Consider the following 17497-nt stretch of genomic DNA (forward strand, 5'->3'; position numbering starts at 1 on the left):
TGGAGAGCATGGTCCTGGTTGTGGTCACTCCTTCATACAGGGAGCTGTCGCTGCTCCCAGCACGTTACTGGAGGCAATGGGGTATTTCTGGTTTTGGCTGCACAGTAGACATGCGGGTAAGAAATCTCAATGGGAGGGAAATGTGAGGAATTTGCTTCAAACTACTGAACTTCTTGAATATTTAAAGAAAGAACCTGGAGGATTTAGTCTATGCCTTGCTTTAAAGAGATAAAGAAAGATTTTATTCCTTTCTGGTGGTGTATCCTGAGGAAATCACATATTACTACAGTTTCCAAGATGCTTAAAACTCCTTGGGGTGGGAAATACTTATGCCTGTTCTTTAGAGTGGAGAAACTGAGGCACAGAAGTGTGAAGGGACTCATTCCAGACCCTGTAGGGCCTCAGTGGCAAAATCCCTGGGATACAGAGAGTAGACTCAGCTCATAACCCCTCAGGCATCCTCCCCCTGCCCGAGCATCCCCAGACCCCATATGGGGCAGGGAAAATGTGGCTCTGAGGAGATCGGGGCAAACCCATCCACCTTGCATGGACCCCTCTGCTCAGCTGCTTTCGGTGACCACATGAAATAGGGTATGGGGGGTGGACTGGGGACTTTGTGGGACTGGGAGCTGCACGGGAGGGGGTCCCCAGCAAGGGGAAGGAGGCTGCTGCTCCTCCAAGGCACTTAACCCAGCATGGGAATGATTTGGCCCCATCCCCTGCGTAAGAGCAAGGAGCAGCTCTGGCACCGAGCCCACCCGCAGGGGTAAAAGCAGGGCAGGGAGGAGGGGAGCGAAGCCAAGGCATGTCCCCATGGTAGCTGCCTTTGGGGAGCTGAGCCACCACTTTGCTGCAGCTCTTCCTCACCTTTCCATCCCCCTGAGGAGGGGCACGGAGTCAACCTGAGGTCCAGGGGCTCTGCAAAAGCCTGTAGAGCCATCCAGGGTGGGATGGACCACAGGATTAACTGAACCTCTTGCCACCCTTCAGACTGTCACCCCTTTGTGTAGCTGTTCAGAGCCCATCCCTGTCCCCTGAATGGTTCCCACCCCACTGCTCTGCCTCACATCCTTGGTGTCGAGATGAGAAATGACCTGATCAGACCAAGCAGCAGTTATGGGACCTCCTGTGGACTGGGCGAGGGGCAGGGGAAGGGCTCAAATAATCCCAGTAGTGCAAAAACACAGCTGTATAAAGCCATGTCTGCCATCAGTCCAGGGCTCTCCATCCATCCCCTGTCAACCCAGAGGACTTTGGTTGCCCCCAGAGGGTTTTTCCCCCTGGTCCCCCAGCAGCATTCCAGCATGCACCAGCTGGAAAGCTGACCCAGCTTCCCAAGGGATTAAGCCCCATAAGCTCTCCCAGCATTTTCCTGATGTCCTGTCATCTCAAAGCAGCGACAAGCTGGAGAGAGGCAGCGATGGGACATGGGGCATGGTGCCCAGGATGGAGGTGGGCAGGGAGGCTGCTGCAACCTCTCCGGGCTCCTCCAACTCCTTCTGTCACCCCAGCAGGTCACATCACCAGCACAGAGATGACAAAGCAGCATCTCAGCTGTTCTGTCCTACAGGTCTGCCCCAGCAAACAGGACAGGAGCCTCTGTAGGGTCTCCCATAGCTGCAGTGAGTCTGTGTGTCCTCTGCGAGACCGGTGGGTGCAGGCAGGACCTGGATCCTGTGCTGTGCCATGCTGGGGGTCCTAGGCAGCAGGGATGCTGGCTTCCCCATCCCGTAGGGCAGCTGCTGGCTCAGACAGCCGTGGACTGCTTGATGCTGTGGAAGCTGACACGGGTCGGGGAGGTGGGGATGGACATGGCCCGAGCCACGCGGGCGCGGATGGAGTGCTTGTCCTGCCATCGGTGCCACCGCTTCCGCACGGCTGATCGGACCTGGGGGCACGAGACAGAGGAGGGGACATTTAGTCACCACACAGCTCTCTGAAGTTGGTTCAGAGGCACCAACCATCCCCACCCTCAGTCTTTCAACCAAAAAAGCTGCCAAAATCCTGCCCAGCTCCTCAAGGACAAAGGAGGGTCCTGGGAGCCCCTGTCAACTCCCAGGGCACCCAGCCTTGTTTGATGTGATGCTGGTGAAATGCAGCCCTTGCAGCTGCAAAAGGGGATGAACCCGACTGATGGTGCACAAAATGGAAACAAGAAGGGGAAATAAATCTGAGCAGGGACTCTGCAGGAGACCTGGCATCTCACACTCTGCATCAGACGCTGCAAGGGGCTGGGAGGGGAGCAAGAGAAGTCATGGAGGTTTTATTGCTTGTCTGGTTCATGATAGTGGCATTTCTTCGACATTAATTCCACCCTACATCAGCCCAAGTGTTTTCTGTGGCAGGTAACCAGTGAAGAAATGCCTTTTCATTGACTGCAGGGTGGGACGGCCCTGGGAGGTGGGCACTGGATGCTGAGACAGTACAGTTGGGTGAACACCAGATTCCCCAGCCAGCCCAGCTGGGATCAAGAGATGAAGGACCATGAATTGCACGGTGTGAGATGTCTCCGATTCACCAGCTAGCCCTGGTCCAGTCCCTTTTCCTCCTGCATCAATTATTTATGATAATGAAGCAAGCTTGTCTGGGCCAAAGTCTCCTGAGCCAGCAAAGGAGCAAGCGCATTTGCGAGGAGGCAGAGGAAAGAGCTGCCCCAATGATTAGCCCCAGGATCAACCTCTGCTCTCACCTCCTTTGCTTTCTGCTGTCTGTGGTTTGGGTCAGAGCCTGGGAGGTGCCCCTGTCCATGTGCTGGGTGTATGGAGATCACCCTGGGGAAGGATCTCTCAGGGATGGGGGGGACCCTGGGCTCTTCTGCTGCACCAAATGGCACAAGTGCATCCCAAGAGCATCTTTTCCAGGGTGGACTTTTCTCCTCCAAAGGAGACCAACCACAGCCGTTCCCATCCAGGCACAACCTGTGTCTGGAGCTGGAGGTAATGCACTGTCTGACAGAGCAAACACCTTGAGCTGGGGCATTGGGTACCAGCACCCTCTGAGCTCTGTGCAGGGGGTGAGCTTGTGTCTGTTGGCAAGGAAGGGTGTAGACCCTGCCCACCCTAACCCCCTGATGCTCACCTCGCTGTTCAAGAAGCAGTAGAAGACGGAGACGAAGAAGCCCTGGAAGGAGACAAGCAGCAGTCACCACGAAGCTATGGTCAGCAGCCACCCCCAGGCTCAGGAGCTTTGGAGTAGCTCAGGGGTTTGGGGAGGTCTGTTTTGGGAGGGCCGGAGCAAGTTGAGGCATCAGCCACAGGATGGGCTCCTCCACATCCCTTGGTAGGGGGACTGGGATGGAAGCTAGTGCTGAGGACCATACCTGGAAGGACTCCAGAAAGGAGTTAAAGTAGATGAAGACGATCCTGGAGATCTCATCCTCCCCGGGGTTGACAAAGAACAGCATGTAGGTGATTCCCAGCAGGGGCAGCAGCACCAGTGTGGCCTTGACTGCTTTCCTGGGGAGAAGACATGGACCTGAGTTGCTGCAGCATGTCTCTGGACATGGGGACTCTCCTCATCCCGCTCCCAGCACCAGACTTGTCTGTCTGGGTCTGGATAAACTGGTGACCAGGGGAGGATGGAGCAGAGCTGGGCTGATTTGCAATGTGATCTCAGAGGGATGGGGCTGTTTTGAGCGCTGGGTACCTTCTGTGGTTTCTCCATCCAGAAAAGGGCAGTGGATAGTGAAGGCCTGACCTTGAGCTGTTGTGAAATGATTGCTTGGCTGATCTAGGGCTCGATTAAAAAGGAATTAAGAGGAATAAAATAATTCACACCCTTCAACATGGGTTTATGAAAAAACTCATCTCAGCTAATTAATTTGATATCTTTTCCTGATGAGATTACAAGTGCAGTTTGTGAAAAGTAATAGTGCTGATACAAGAGGAAGGATGAGGGCTTGGCATCTCATTCATTTGGATTAGGGCACAAGAACAATGCCAAGTCAACACTTTTTGCTTAAAAAAATCCTGTTAATGGACAGATTCCAACATTCGCTGAAAACAGGAAAAGTCATCCCTGGCAGGTCTGGGCTGGGCAGGGACGGGGCCTGGGACCTGTGCTGCATCGCTGACCTGGAGCAGAGCCACAGCCACTGACACAAACTGGCAGATGGCACTGGAGGAGCTGGAAATAACCGAGGACACAAGCATCCTCAGGCTGGCAAATGATGGGACAGCACATGCACCGGGGTGGCTTCCCCAGGGGAGCAGCCATGGCAGCAGGGGATCCACCAGCTTTTTACCAAAAGTCATCATTTAAGGTGAGCAGGAGCCTTCCAGGGATGTCCCTCACCTGGTTTAAGCAGGACTGCACAGTTTATAACTCACCCAACTCTCAAAGCTTTCCCGTCCCACAAAATGTTTCTGGGAAATGAAAACATTCTTCTGCCCAAAGGTAAAAAAAAACCTTCCCTGCTAAAATTAGCCAAATACTGCAAAACACAAAGTCTCTCAAAATCGCTGACTGAGGCCTATTTCAATAACATTTATCTTGCTCACCAAAAGTCTCTCAAAATCGCTGACTGAGGCCAACCAGCCTATTTCAATAACATTTATCTTGCTCACCCCAAGCTGAATCATTCATCCCAGCTCAATACTCCATGATGGGAAAAGCTGGCATTTCCAAGTGATTGCATCTGAATTTTTCCATTCTCAGCTGGAAAAACCACCCTCCACCCCAAACCTGCTTCTCTTGACCCAGCGCACAATGAGATTCCCTGATTCCTGCCCAGAAAATGATCCAGAGAGAAGCACTGATGAAGACCAAGGTGTCTTCTCCTGTTCTGAGTACTTTGGAGAGCTGCTCTGACCGTGCACCTCCCAAGTTGTCTGCAAAATATTCCCCAGCAGGGAAGGGTTAAATCTTCCTGCCTTTAGCTGCCAAGAGTGCTGCCTTCTTTTGGCTTTGGAGGAGGTGTTTTGGGTGACATTGATTCATTACCTCTTCCTTGGCCTTTGCTTTGCTGCCAAGCAGCGATTTAATTCTCACCTCCGTGCCAGGATTTGCAGCTCCAAGCCCTGGGAGCTGATCGGGTCCCACCAGCAAAGGCCTTTGCAAAGAGACTCGGCTCCCAGTGCCTTCCTTCAGAGGCAGATCCAGCCATCCATGGCCTCCAGCACAAAGCTCTCCCTGGCTAGGATTTTTGAATAACCCAAGACGCAATGTCCATGGGCATCCAAAAAGCATTTGAGGTGCTCTTAGATGTCTCTTCATGCTCCCATCCCCTGATACTTGGCTGATGGGGCCGTTCCTAGCCCTCCTAAGCAAGCTAACGCAGTTTCTAGGTCTGCTTTCTGCTTCTTTTATGCTCTTACCTGTACTGGATTGTCTCTGATGTGGTTGAAGCTCGGAGCTTTGTCATGAGGATTCGGACGATGTTGAACAGAAAGATGAAGTTGATCTGAAAGGAGAGGGCACTTGGTTAGTCTCTGCTCCCCCAAGGTTGCCTCCCATTTCCTTAGCAGAGGCAACGGGCCATGCCAGGGAAAATGGAAATGTTTCCTTTTGAATGCGATCTACTGCCTTCCACACACTCGAACATTTATTGCTTTTAAAGCAATTTAGCAATAAGATTTAGGAGTTTGTTCAAGGGAGCGGGGCAGCAGGACACATCAGGAGATCGGTGAGGAAGGACAAGTGGTAGAGAAAGAGCTGAAGGTGAAAAAGTGGGAGGAGGAATATAGCACATCAGGAGATTGGTGAGGAAGGGCAAGCGGTAGAGAAAGACCTGAAGGTGAAAAAGTGGGAGGAGGAATATAAGATAGCCAAAGGGATTTTGGGAGAGTGGCTGCCATCACAGCAAACAGCCGCTTGGCCGCTCTCCCAGATGCTAACGAAGGCATGGGAAGGCAGCACGGGGGGCTGAGCACAATTGACACAAATTAGAAGTGGCCTGGCTACCTGATGGGCTGGGAAATGAGAAGCAGGTTCAATTATTCAGTGAGGCCGGTTGGTGCCAGTGATTAGTACTCCCTTGAGCAAGGAGGGAGGAAAAGCTGTGGGACCTTGTGCATGGCTTTCCCCCTCCACACATGGGCTGGACCCTGGCCCTGCTTGGGACTTGCCACCTCTGCCCGTCTTTGTCTCTTCCCAAAAGGGCAAAACCCCAGTAAATTATGCTTCGTATGGCCCCTGGTTCAAACATTGCTGCTCGGCCAAGGGCCAGGAGCAAAGCCATGTGGACCAGGGAACGGGGCTGAGGTCCTCAGGCTACTGCTCAGCAAAGCACCCACCTGCACCCAAATAGTGCCAGGGCAGGGGATGGAAGGATTTACTGCTGCATGTGGGGGTGCTGATGGAAGCACCCCTATTGGAGTGAGGTCTCCATGCTCCCTTTGTAGCCCATCCCAAGGGAGCAGGATCCCTGCACGCTATTTCTCATTGTGGATCGTGAGCCCAAATTTGCTGAAGGTGCACTTTAGGTACAGGGAGCTGGGCTTACAGGGTGAGTGGTGCTGCTGCTGTCGGGTGAGATGCTGCAGGAGGGGGTGAGACCCTGTCCTTTATCCCACGTGCAGGTGGGGAGGGCCCCATTTTTAGCAAGTAAGGTCACTTTGCTCTTACCAGCAGCACCAGGATCATGGGACCTTGGTAAATGTAGTCGGTGTAAACTCCTGCTCGCTTCCCAAACCAGCACCTGCAAGGCAAGGACAAGGGGTGTCGGGGACATCTGGTGTTGGGGACAAGCCTGCAGTGTGAGTGACCTGGATTTACTCCTGCCCTTGCACAACCTCTGGAAGTCACCGTCCACAGGGTGAAAGCACTACAGCTTGAACTGCTGTAGCCACTATGGAATAGCTTCCCCGGGAACCCGGGATATGGAGGCACAAGGGGGTTTGTGGGGATGTTTATGGGCCCCATTTGGGTGTGGGAGCTGGTTATTGTAGGACGAGCAGGGACAACCTTACGTGCACCCAGGCCTGGGTTGGCTCTGTCCCCAGCAGACCCTGTGGGAGCTCAGGCAGGTGTATCCGTGTCCTGGGAGCACCCTGTTGGGGTTTTGATAACTGAGTGCCGTGTCTGCGTGTGTAGCATGGGGCTGCTGAAGTCAGGGGCCAAAACTAGCCCTGAAAAACAAGATGAGCTGCCATTCATCTAAACAGGCTCCTTTTAACTTCTGAGTCTGCATGATGAACTCTCAGGTGCCTGTTAAGTCCTCCATTAGCAAGTCTCTGTGAAAATGGCTCAGGTGGTGGTAGTTTATATCTCTGCTGGTAGATTAAATCCCAGCTCCATTCAGCAAACACATTGTAGGAGCTCTGGCTTAATCTTGCCTTTTCCCCCTTAAAAAAAAAATCTCATTTGCCCTTTGAAGGGAAAAATGCATCAGCAGGCAGGGCTCCTGCGGCAGAAAGTCTAAAGGTGAGATAAAAGAAGGAATGGAATAATATTATCTCTTTTTCCTCCCACCCTTTCCATGGACCCTGCCTCACGTCAGCCCTTCCCAGCAGGATCCATGCCTGCCACAACCCCTGGCACAACTGATCTCTGGGTAACTGGGATAGGAAGGGGAATGGGGAGTGAGAGAAACCAGGCTCACTTCTCGTTGTCGTAGTACAGCTTCCCGATGGCCCAGGCGACGATGATGGGAAAGGGGATACCTGCAGATGAAAACACGGATGGGTCTCAGGGGTGTGACATTACCACCAAATTATGCTGTAACAGGGATTTTCTCCCATTGGGTGAGCTGATACAGGCATGCAACACCCATCCTCCTGCTCCTGACAGCCTTTTTGCAGCTATTTGGGTGTAAGAAGAGCTGGAGCAGAGGAGAGAATCACAGAATCATAGAATGGTTTGGGTTGGAAGGGACCTCAAAGCCCCCCCAGTGCCACCCCCTGCCCTGGACAGGGAGCCCTCCCACCACACCAGGTTCCTCCAAGCCCCCTCCAACCTGCCCTTGAACCCCTCCAGGGATGGGGCAGCCACAGCTTCTCTGGGCAACCTGGGCCAGGCTCTCACCACCCTCACACCAAACAAGTTCTTCCTGAGATCTCATCTCAATCTCCCCTCTTTCAGTTTAAAACCGTTACCCCTGATGGATGGGGGTGGACATCACCCAGCACTAAAGCCTCAGGTAGATGAAGGGTACATCCCAGTACTTACACCAGCCAATGCAGATGAACATCCACTTGCGGAGCTTGTCCGTGGAGTAGGTGAGCACGATGGCCGTGTGCAGGTAGCAGCCCTCGCCGAACATCCAGAAAAAGTTGGTGACGTGGAAGTAATTGTAGGCGGCAGTGACCAAGCGGCACCAGAGCTGCCCAAAGGGTTAGGAGGAGAAGTGGAGGGTGAAGAGCAGAGCTCTGTGTTACAGTGGTGAAACTGCTGCACAGAGCAACACAGACCCCAGCAGAGCAATTGAACCCATGTTTCTCATAAGCTTAGGTTGTCTTCCAACCACCAGGCAGCCCTGCTTGGCCCCTCAACCTGATTTTGTGGCCTTATCTTTAGGATCCTCAAGCTCCCCACACATCCTGGCCATTCAGGGCCAGGATCAGACCAGACGTCTGGCAGAGCTGCACCTACCACGTTGCTCTCGTGCACCTCCGGGTTCATCGTGAGCTGCACCACAAACCACGTGGCGTTGCGTAGGATGAAGGCTGTGATCAGGTTCCAGTGGATGATGTTCCTCAGGCACCGGATGCTCCTGAAGATGGGGAGACAAGGGGCCATCAGAGCATGGTAGGTGTCCGGGGGCCAGCCACGTGTGGGCTGGGGGACAGAGCTGTTTGTGGAGCTGAATGTCTTTGTTGGGACCCCAAGGGTGAGTTCTGGGGCCATGTCCTGGATGAGGTGCACAGGACTAAGGTCAGGAGGTGGAAGGCATCAAGAAAGATCCTCTGCCTCCATAATAGAGTGCTTTAAAAAATGCATCAGGAGGAAAATAACCCTGAGATAGGCATGATCCCTCTAGAGCAATGGCCATGGGGGAGGATATAACAAAAGATAGGGGCTGGGCTCGTCCCCAGCCTGAGGTCCATGGAGTAACTTCTCTGGATTGGTCCCCCCAGCAGGTTGGATCACTCACCGCAGGCGCATGAAGAGGACGAAAGCCACGAGGAGGGCCCCCAGCGAGACACAGTGCCCCAGGTAGTTGATGATGACGGCGATGTGGTAGTGCAGCTTGCTCTTCTTCTGGTGGGGGGGGAGACAGGGAGGGGGTCAGCAACAGCCCCAGGTACCATCACAAGAGCTGCACTGCAGATTTTGGACCCTTTTTCAGAAAGCAACTGTAGCCCACCTGGTGCAGGAAAGCAGGGATGGGGCTGGAAGGGGACATGGCTGGTTGGATGGGGTTAACGTGGACAGGAGAGACACCAATATAGCCCTGCAAAGGGCTTGGGCATTTCATATCCTACCCATGCCAGGGCAGCCCACAGTTACTGCCCCAACATCACCGCTGCTCAGCCCTGGGACATCCCCAGCCCCTCCTCTGGGGAAATCCTGCTGTAATTCAGCCGAGCTCGCTGGCTACGTGACATCTGATGTCTCCGTTCATTCCCCGTTGCCCTGAGGGCAGCTGAGAGGCTGGGATGAATTTGGGCAGAGGGAGCAGGGGATCTCGGGAAGATGTGAGTGATAATTAAATTAATTGATTGCTCCTGCTGTTAGGCACTCATCCAACCTGTGAATTAGCAATTAACTGTGTGAGAAAACCATTCCTGGCAAGAGATGTCAGCATCTTAAATACCAGAGGTGGTTATCAACTGCAAATGAACAGCCCGTATCTCTTCTCCTTTGCTCTGAGGGGTGGCTTGACCTACTCAGGGGCTTGTAATTCTTGGCCCCCCCTTTTTTTTTTTTAATCCTTTCCAGCTTCCTAAATATCTCCTTTATTTCTTTGCCAGCAGGGAGGGATGGGGTAAACATCGAGTGCTTGCATCAGGAGGGAGCTGGAGGAGGGTGACGGGGCTGGAGGGCATGGCGATCTGCACCCAGCGGCCCCAGGGCCAGGAGACCTCACACTGCAAATCCTCTTGGACTTTAAATAGGGAAGGAAACAGGCATGGCTTTATTTTTGGAAGGGAATGAAACTGCAACTCAAGAAAAGGGTCATATATGTTGCATGCAACCCTATGTCTGGGATGCTGCTGTACCCCCAGCCCACAGCTCCCTCAGGCCATTTCTGACCTGGATGCTGTTGCCCTGAAGAACCCCAATGTCTGTCCCCTCGCCCTCCTGCCAAGAGCCCATCTGAGGGGCTTCTGAGGTCCTACCTCTTCGCTGAGGATCTCCTGGCACTGGGAATAGTTGACCCGTGCAGCCCAGCTCCCGTTAGCGAGGCACTCCCTATAGCCATTGTCTGAAAGAGAGGGTGCACATCAAAGGGTTAAAGGTGTGTGGGGATGGACACGGAGATGTGACCTGTTGATCCTCACTAATGCAGGGGTGATTGACATCGAGCCATCTTTTGCTTTGAAGCCAGCTCAGGTGCTGCCTTGGTTGTGATTGCAGAACCAAAATCTTAGGAAAGTTTCAGACCTGCTCAAGGGCTTTGGGTCTGCAGCAGCTCTGCCCCTCGGCACTGGGGGACCCTGGTGCCTCCCACCATCGAGATGCAGTGGGAGCAGCACAAGTTTGACTCCTTTTCTCCTCCTCTGCACCATTTTCTTGAGTGACCAGGTGCTGTCCTGCGAGTGCTGCTTCAACAGCCGTGTGAAATTTTCTCTTCTTTCCCTGCATGAGGAACTTTCTTTGCCTCCCAGCAAGGGCACAGTGAGTGGCAAGGCTAATTGGGAAGGACTGGCCATGACAGCCTTGGAGCAGCCTCCGATTAGCATCAGCACTGGGGTGATGCCAGCATCGGGGTGATGCTGGGCTTCTGCTATTAACGGGAGAGACGGTGAGCCTCATCAGGGCAATGGGATGGGACAGGGATGGGGATGGCTCTTAGGCAGGCACAAGTATGGATTAATGCAAAGAGACTCCTGCAATGGCATGAGAGGCACCACAAAGCAGGAGCCGTATGTACTCCATCTTCCACTGCTGCAAAAACGTGTGGGACAGAAAAAATCGATGTTTTCTGTGGGAAGCAAGATGTTTCTTTCATCAAAACCAGCACTTGGGTGGTCAGAAACTCAACTGGGTGCTAGGAATGCCTTCAGGCACTTTTCAAGTGCTTTTGCTTCAGCCCTTGTTCCCAGCACATCATTGGCAGTGACAGCGCAGTGACCCGTGCTGGGATGGGATGAGCTACAAGGTCCCCCAGTCCTTTCCCAGATGGGGGTTGCAGAACTTTGTGCCACCTCCAACAGCAGGGCAGGCTCACTCTTCTTCCCCTGTCCCCAAGACAGGGGAAGACATCAGCCATCAGCCTTCCCCCCCTTTATGAGGGCACATCCAGGAGGACCTGTTCATAAAGCTGCTGATGTGAAACCACTCTCCCAAAATTTGGGATATGTCGGCTTTTTTTCCTTTTTTTGGTTGATGGGTCCCACGGACGCCCTCGATGAGTTCTGTACCCACAGATGTATTGTCACTTGTGCCCCTGCAGCCCCTGATGCTCATGGCTCTCTGAATTCCCCCATCCCTCTCCATCATGTCCCCACCAGTGCTGCTCGTCTTACTCGTGGTGTTGTACCGCACACCGTAGAAATATTCGGGGCAGGGCCGTGCAACCAGCTGTCCCACCGCACTCCGGGGCCAACACGTGCCGATCAGGTCTACCGAGGCATTGCAGTGGGGACCTGTGGGGAAGAAGGGTAGAGAGTTAGTGGAGGGTTGTGGGCCACCTCTAGGCTGTTGAAGGTTCCAGATTTGCCCAGAGAACAGGGGCTAATGGATCGCAGCAAGATCAGCCCCCAGAAGAGCCTCATGGCAGACACCAAAGGGTAGAACCCTAAGACTCCCTAAAGGCTCGTTGGTCCATCCTGGCCATGACTATCATCCTGGTCCTGTCTGAGCACCTGGGTTAATCTCAGTTCTGGCACAAAACTCTTTTTGACTCGGGAATCCCAAGTCAGCTTGGGATTCCTTGGCTCTGGTCTTCCAGCCCTGCTCCTTTTCAACCGTTACTTTCGCGTCCAGCCCTGCAACAGCCAGCAATAATCTGGATTTTCCCTTTCCTGGTGGTTACTCCAGCCTGGTGCTGGTGGGACATTCTTCAGGGCCCCTCCAATCTTCTCACACCTCCTGGCTGCAAGATCTCCTTCCCAGCCGTTCCCATTGGTCTCTTCCAGCCTTTCCCGGGAAGAAAGCTCCAAGTCTGTTGCTGCTATTTCAGACTTCAAACAGGATTTGTGTGCTTTTCCCAGCTACACAAGTGTGCTAACGTAGGCATTAGGTAGGCCAGATTGCAGGCTTTTTTATGTATAATTTGTATATATTTAGAACAACATGTACTGTAGCTAAATATGTCTTAGCTACATCTCAAAGTGAGGTAGGAAGCACAAGGGCTGTAATATCCATATAATACAATCCTTGACAGGCAGCAGACCCTGGAAGGGGCAGAGTTCAGTGCAAACCTCTCCTGGGTACCAGGGATGTTTGTGCTGCCGGCGCAGAGACAGACATTGCCGTTTCCTAAGACAAAACACCCCAATTCACAGCTCTCTGGGTGTGAGAACACAGCGTTTCCACTCCACCCGGGCTCCATGGTTGTTACTTGAATGCCTTCCCCAAGACTTCCTGTGGATAGATCTGTCTAAAGAGAGACTGAACCAAAAAAGCAAAATACCGTGTTACTAATATGATGAACGTTTTCATGTCAAAGCAAAAATACCAAAAAAGCAAAATATCGTGTTACTAATATGATGAACGTTTTCATGTGGGAATATTTGTTTTCATTGATTATTGGAAGAATTGGCACCTTGGTTTTTTGGGAGGTTCTCAGAGCAAATTTCCAGTGCAAAGAAAAGGAGGGTTTTCTTCAGGCATCTTTGTAAAGGAAAACAACTTCCGAGCGTGTGAGCTGGGGAAGCATCAGAGCGTGGTGAGCGTTACCTTCTGCCTTCCATAGCTTGTAGTGAGAAATTAATTTTAACAATGACCTTTGCTTTTAGCTTTGCTAATGTGTATGGTTGCTGCGGCAACCTTCACTTTAAGTTAACTGTTTTAAGACACTATTTCTTAGGAAACAAAGTGCGTTTAATCACGTCTAGTGTTTGTGTCTGTGCTTATCTGCATCCATTTGCATTCATTGAGCTCCTTAGTTGTTTTGACCCAAATTTGACAGAGAAATAGAGGGTCACAGAAAATGAAATCCCTCTTTAAAATTTTATAATAATATTCATCCAGGTAGAGAAAAAACAACTGGTAATTGCTTCAGCTAAGGATGAAGTTAAATTGCAAGCGCTCTCCCTGTCAGCCACCTGGGAATCCACCCAGGTGAGAAGCCACATGAATATCTGGAATAGGAAAAACTCCATTTGGAATAACCCAGCATGGGAAAATGGGGCTGGCACAGTGCTAATGCCCAGAACAGCTCATGCAGTCATTGAAAACCCTCCCTGTGACCTGTGGGGCTGAGCACAAACTCCATTTTCTCCCCATCCCCTCGTGCCTTGGTTTCCCTCCTGCATCCCAGGGGCTGTGCTGGGGCACGGATGCAGACTGCTCAGGGAGGACAAGCAGAAGACTCGGTAATTAAAAGTCAGCGCAGTCAGAGAGCGGCAGGATTGGCACTCTCCATCAGGAGAACAAAACCACAACAATACCATTAATAACCAAACCCAAAGTAGATTCGTGGAAATGACGTGGTCAGACAAAGGTGGCATTGTTCTGTTACACCTCTGCTCAAGTCTGGATTTAATATCTCCACGGCACTTGATTTAACGCTAATTGGCACTCTCATTAAAGCACTATGGCCCACCAGATGACAAACCGAGTGGATGGGTCTTGTGGTCCCACCCCAGCAGGGATGTGGGGTGAAGCTGGAGCAGCATCACCAGGAGCTCAGCCCTCTCCTCATCCTGTGGGTCAGGGTTCTGGGGTGACATTCAGGCTTGGGGGGTGCAGTCAGGTGAGCAGAGAGGGACTCAGCCAGGCTGTAGGAGGCTCCTGGGACTTCACCCTGTGCACAGAAGGCTTCCCCCCACCGCTGTAGGCTGTATTTTGAGGTCTGACCCACCAGTTTTTAATCTAGTGGGTGCCTGTAATATTTTTCCCAGGCTCGTGCTACGAAACGCTTGATGAAGAAAAGCTGCTCTTTCTCTTCTCTTCTCTCCGGCGCATAGGGAAATAAAAAACCAATCTCCTGCTGGGGAAGGGTTAAGTAAAACAGTGAAGGCAAAGAGTGCCGTGAGGGCTTCTACATCCCGTTTGCCCAGCACCACCGTCTGCTCCAGCTGCTCCCCAGCGGCACACGGCTCCCAGCGTTTAGAGCACTGTTTAGCATGGAAATTATATGTATCAGTGCTAAATGCTTTCATATCTGCTTTGCGGCCCATCCGTATTTGCAGGGGGATTATTCTTCCAGGTTCTGCAGACGTCTGCTCCAGCTTTCTCAGCAGCGTTGGGTGCACAGACACAGCCACGGCCTTTGCAGCTTTACAGCAAGAAAGGTCAATGAATTTCCTACCTGCACCCAATCCCCCCCCGATTTGGCTCCCTCCCGCACAGAAACACGGCATTTGGGGTAGGAAGGAGTTGGTTCTTCTTTGAGATGGAGAACGTGGCACGGGAGAAGTCACTCAAATCCCTTCTCACCCTATTTCCTTTGGGTTGTGCTACTTTGAGGCAATATAAAGCATTTCCTATCTTCTGAAGAAAAAAAGTGGCTATCCAGGGACTTAGACTGAGACAACTGTATCACAATAACTGTCTCAGGATAACTGTAGCAATATCTCTCCCGTTTCTATAAAACATCCTTCTCCAGCCTCCTTCCACCACTCGCCGAGGCCCCTGAGATGGCTCCAAGCTAAAGGCAGGCAACTGTGTGAAGCCTGGCAGGGAAAAGCTCTCTCTGAGCAAATTTAAAGAGGATGGAGCATGTTTATCCTGGGCCAGCACCACCAGACGTGTGGCCACGGTGCTCTTGAGCTGGCGCCAGGAGGTCTGAAGTGTTATCGTACCATCAAACCATTGCTAGGATGGTATGAAGAGGAATAAAGCAAAGGTTGATGCTGATATAACTGTGTGGGTAAACAAGTTCTCGTCTCACACCAGGCAACGCTTTGCACCAGTGCAGTCATCCCAGTTTGCTGCTGTGTCCCCAGGGACACTGTGGCTGCTGGAAGGGCCAAGCCTCTCTCCACTTGTGCAACGCAAAGGGGCCAGGAGAGACGATGGAAATCTGAATCACAGGCTCATTCCTGTGGGTGGGAGTGATGGGGTTATTTATCTAAGGTGTCTCAGGAGGCTGAGTAACAGCTGAAAGGTGTTAGCTCCTATCTCTACCAGTCCTGAGCTCTTACTCAACCACGATTATCTCTGTCCCTCCCTAATGTCCTCGTGACTGAGTTGCTGCTGCCACCTCCTGAGCAGGCTGAAGCCCCTGGATCCTTGAGGGTGTCCCTGCTGCAGCATTTGCATTTGGTAATCAGGGCTTCATCAATATAATCAAAAAAGTCAGTCTAATCAAAATATACTTGCTGTAGCCAGCATGCAAAAGGTTTTTCGTCCCTCCTGAGCAGCTCCACCAGGCTGGTGGAGCAAAATGAGCCAAATCACACCTTATTGCCTCCCCCTTTGGGTGAGCCTTTGGGAGGATGTTCTTATTTCAAGCCACTGATGTGCCAAGGAGGGGCAGTTCGATCCCAGCTGTGGAGTCACTCAGGTGCTAAACGCTTGAGTAGCACCTTAAGGCATAGAGGGAAGTGGCACTGGGGGACAACCTGTGTTAACATGGGGTTAAAATTGGGGTGGTGGAGCTGCTTGCCTCCTCTCTGAGTCAGGCTTGGGTACTCAATAGGGCTGGGAGTAACTGTTGTTGTCTCAAAATACTTAGATCCTTGCTCACAGCCCACCTCCAGCACTGCTTTCAGTGGCCTTGGATATTTTATTTATCTTAGTAAGAGGCCAGTTCTTAAAAAATCCCCAGCAATACTCCCAAGCATTCAAGTTCCATGATCCTCAATGTAAAATAATTACACAGGCTAATTAAGTGTTATGATAGCAAAGAGCCTTTGTAATGAATTTTCGGCTGTTGCTATTCACCATCACTGACTGTCCCCTGGGGTCTTTGCTGCTATTCTGGAGAAGAATAAATAAGAGGCATCAAAAGTAGCTTCTGCCATTGGTATTTGATGCATCTGCTCAGTGTTGTCACTTATGACTGATCCATGTACAGCATATATATTTATTGAATGCATAATGTAGTGGGCTGGGTTTGGGGTATGTGTTGTTTTCCTGATATGACCCATAGAGTGGTTGGAATTCTGTTATTACCAACAGTAGCAGCAAGTGGTTTATTCCCTGGTATCACCCGGGGTTTGCTGGTGGGTGAGCAAAGCAGTATAATCCCTCGCTGGCAGAGTTTTCCTAGCGAAGACTTCTAGTTTGGCTACAACTGAGCAGAGTGGCTGGCAATGATTTTACTGCATCCAGTCCAAAGTGCAGTTTAACTGCTGTAGCTGCCGCTCACGCTGAGATGTGCCAGGACACTGTTTCCTACCAGAAAATCTCCTCACCTTCATCCCTCCTCCACTACAACGAAATCTATGAATATAAGCAAGCTTCTATTGACATCCCTGTTTCCTAGATGATGGAGCAAAATGGCTTTATCGATACAGGTAGACACCTAAAACATTGTGATTTTTCCATATAGATGAGTTCAAATTCTACGGTTCCCAAACCTGCCCCAGTATCACTGCTCTCCCTCGGCGCCAAGTCCCTGCCAGGACTCATCGTTGCCTCTTTAGCCCCTGCTCAGCTCCTTTATTAGTATTTCTGACTTGGTGGGAGAGATGCCAGCGAGGCTGAAGGGAAAAGAAGCGCTGATGTTGTTAATTTGACCTTTATGAATTTCAATTCGAGTCTCTCCCCCGGGGAGTCAGTGGGTGAATGAAACAGCGGCGGCAGGAGAAGGGATGGCTGGAGCAGCGTCAGCGGTTCGGGGAGCTGAGCTGGAGCGGGTGGAAAGTCTCTTGGTCAAACTGTCACCCGCTGTGAAACGTGTTTCCAAACCTGCCTGATAAAGTGCCCGCGAAGGAAATGCTCTCATCGCTCCCTGCTCCCCTGTGCTTCTCAGCCAGAGGCTTTTGCTATATCTGGACCAACTTGATTTTCTTTATTGAAATGCAAAGCTACGCTCCATTCCCCTCCTTGAAAAACCCTCCAGTTTTTTGTTTGTTTGTTTGTTTTTTAAAAAAAACATTTCTAATTCAGTTCTGCCTAGCTTCGGTGTTATTTTTCTTTGCTTTAGGTGAACTTACATGGCAGGAAGAATTCTCTCCTGCAAAGGAATCAGCTGTACACCCCTCTCTCTCCTGAGCACACACACAGGACTGAGGAAAACAATTTATTGTGATAACAGTTTAATAGCTTAAAGGAGTGAGTCGTGCAGCCAGGACCAGCTAGGGGTATTAGCAATTGGGTGCCAACTCTTTGGGCTGAT

General features: G+C 51.5%; 1 protein-coding gene across 2 annotated transcripts in view; it reads right to left on the reverse strand.

Annotated features, from left to right (window-relative positions):
* Positions 1-215: 215 nt before the first annotated feature.
* CRHR1 (corticotropin releasing hormone receptor 1) overlaps positions 216-17497 on the reverse strand; it is a 30178-nt gene continuing 12896 nt past the window's right edge. For both annotated transcript variants that reach the window (XM_014956465.1, XM_014956467.1), the window contains 11 exons: positions 11571-11690; positions 10221-10306; positions 9032-9138; positions 8530-8650; positions 8107-8260; positions 7541-7601; positions 6565-6637; positions 5316-5401; positions 3320-3455; positions 3079-3120; positions 216-1888 (listed from right to left, as the gene is read on the reverse strand). In XM_014956465.1, the coding sequence (XP_014811951.1) occupies positions 1748-1888; positions 3079-3120; positions 3320-3455; positions 5316-5401; positions 6565-6637; positions 7541-7601; positions 8107-8260; positions 8530-8650; positions 9032-9138; positions 10221-10306; positions 11571-11690 (1127 nt within the window). In that variant the 3' untranslated portion in view covers positions 216-1747. The remainder of the gene's footprint in view (positions 1889-3078; positions 3121-3319; positions 3456-5315; positions 5402-6564; positions 6638-7540; positions 7602-8106; positions 8261-8529; positions 8651-9031; positions 9139-10220; positions 10307-11570; positions 11691-17497) is intronic.

The sequence above is a fragment of the Calidris pugnax genome, unplaced genomic scaffold (genome assembly GCF_001431845.1).
Source record: "Calidris pugnax isolate Ruff unplaced genomic scaffold, ASM143184v1 scaffold167, whole genome shotgun sequence".
In the NCBI taxonomy this organism is placed as follows: Eukaryota; Metazoa; Chordata; class Aves; order Charadriiformes; family Scolopacidae; genus Calidris; species Calidris pugnax.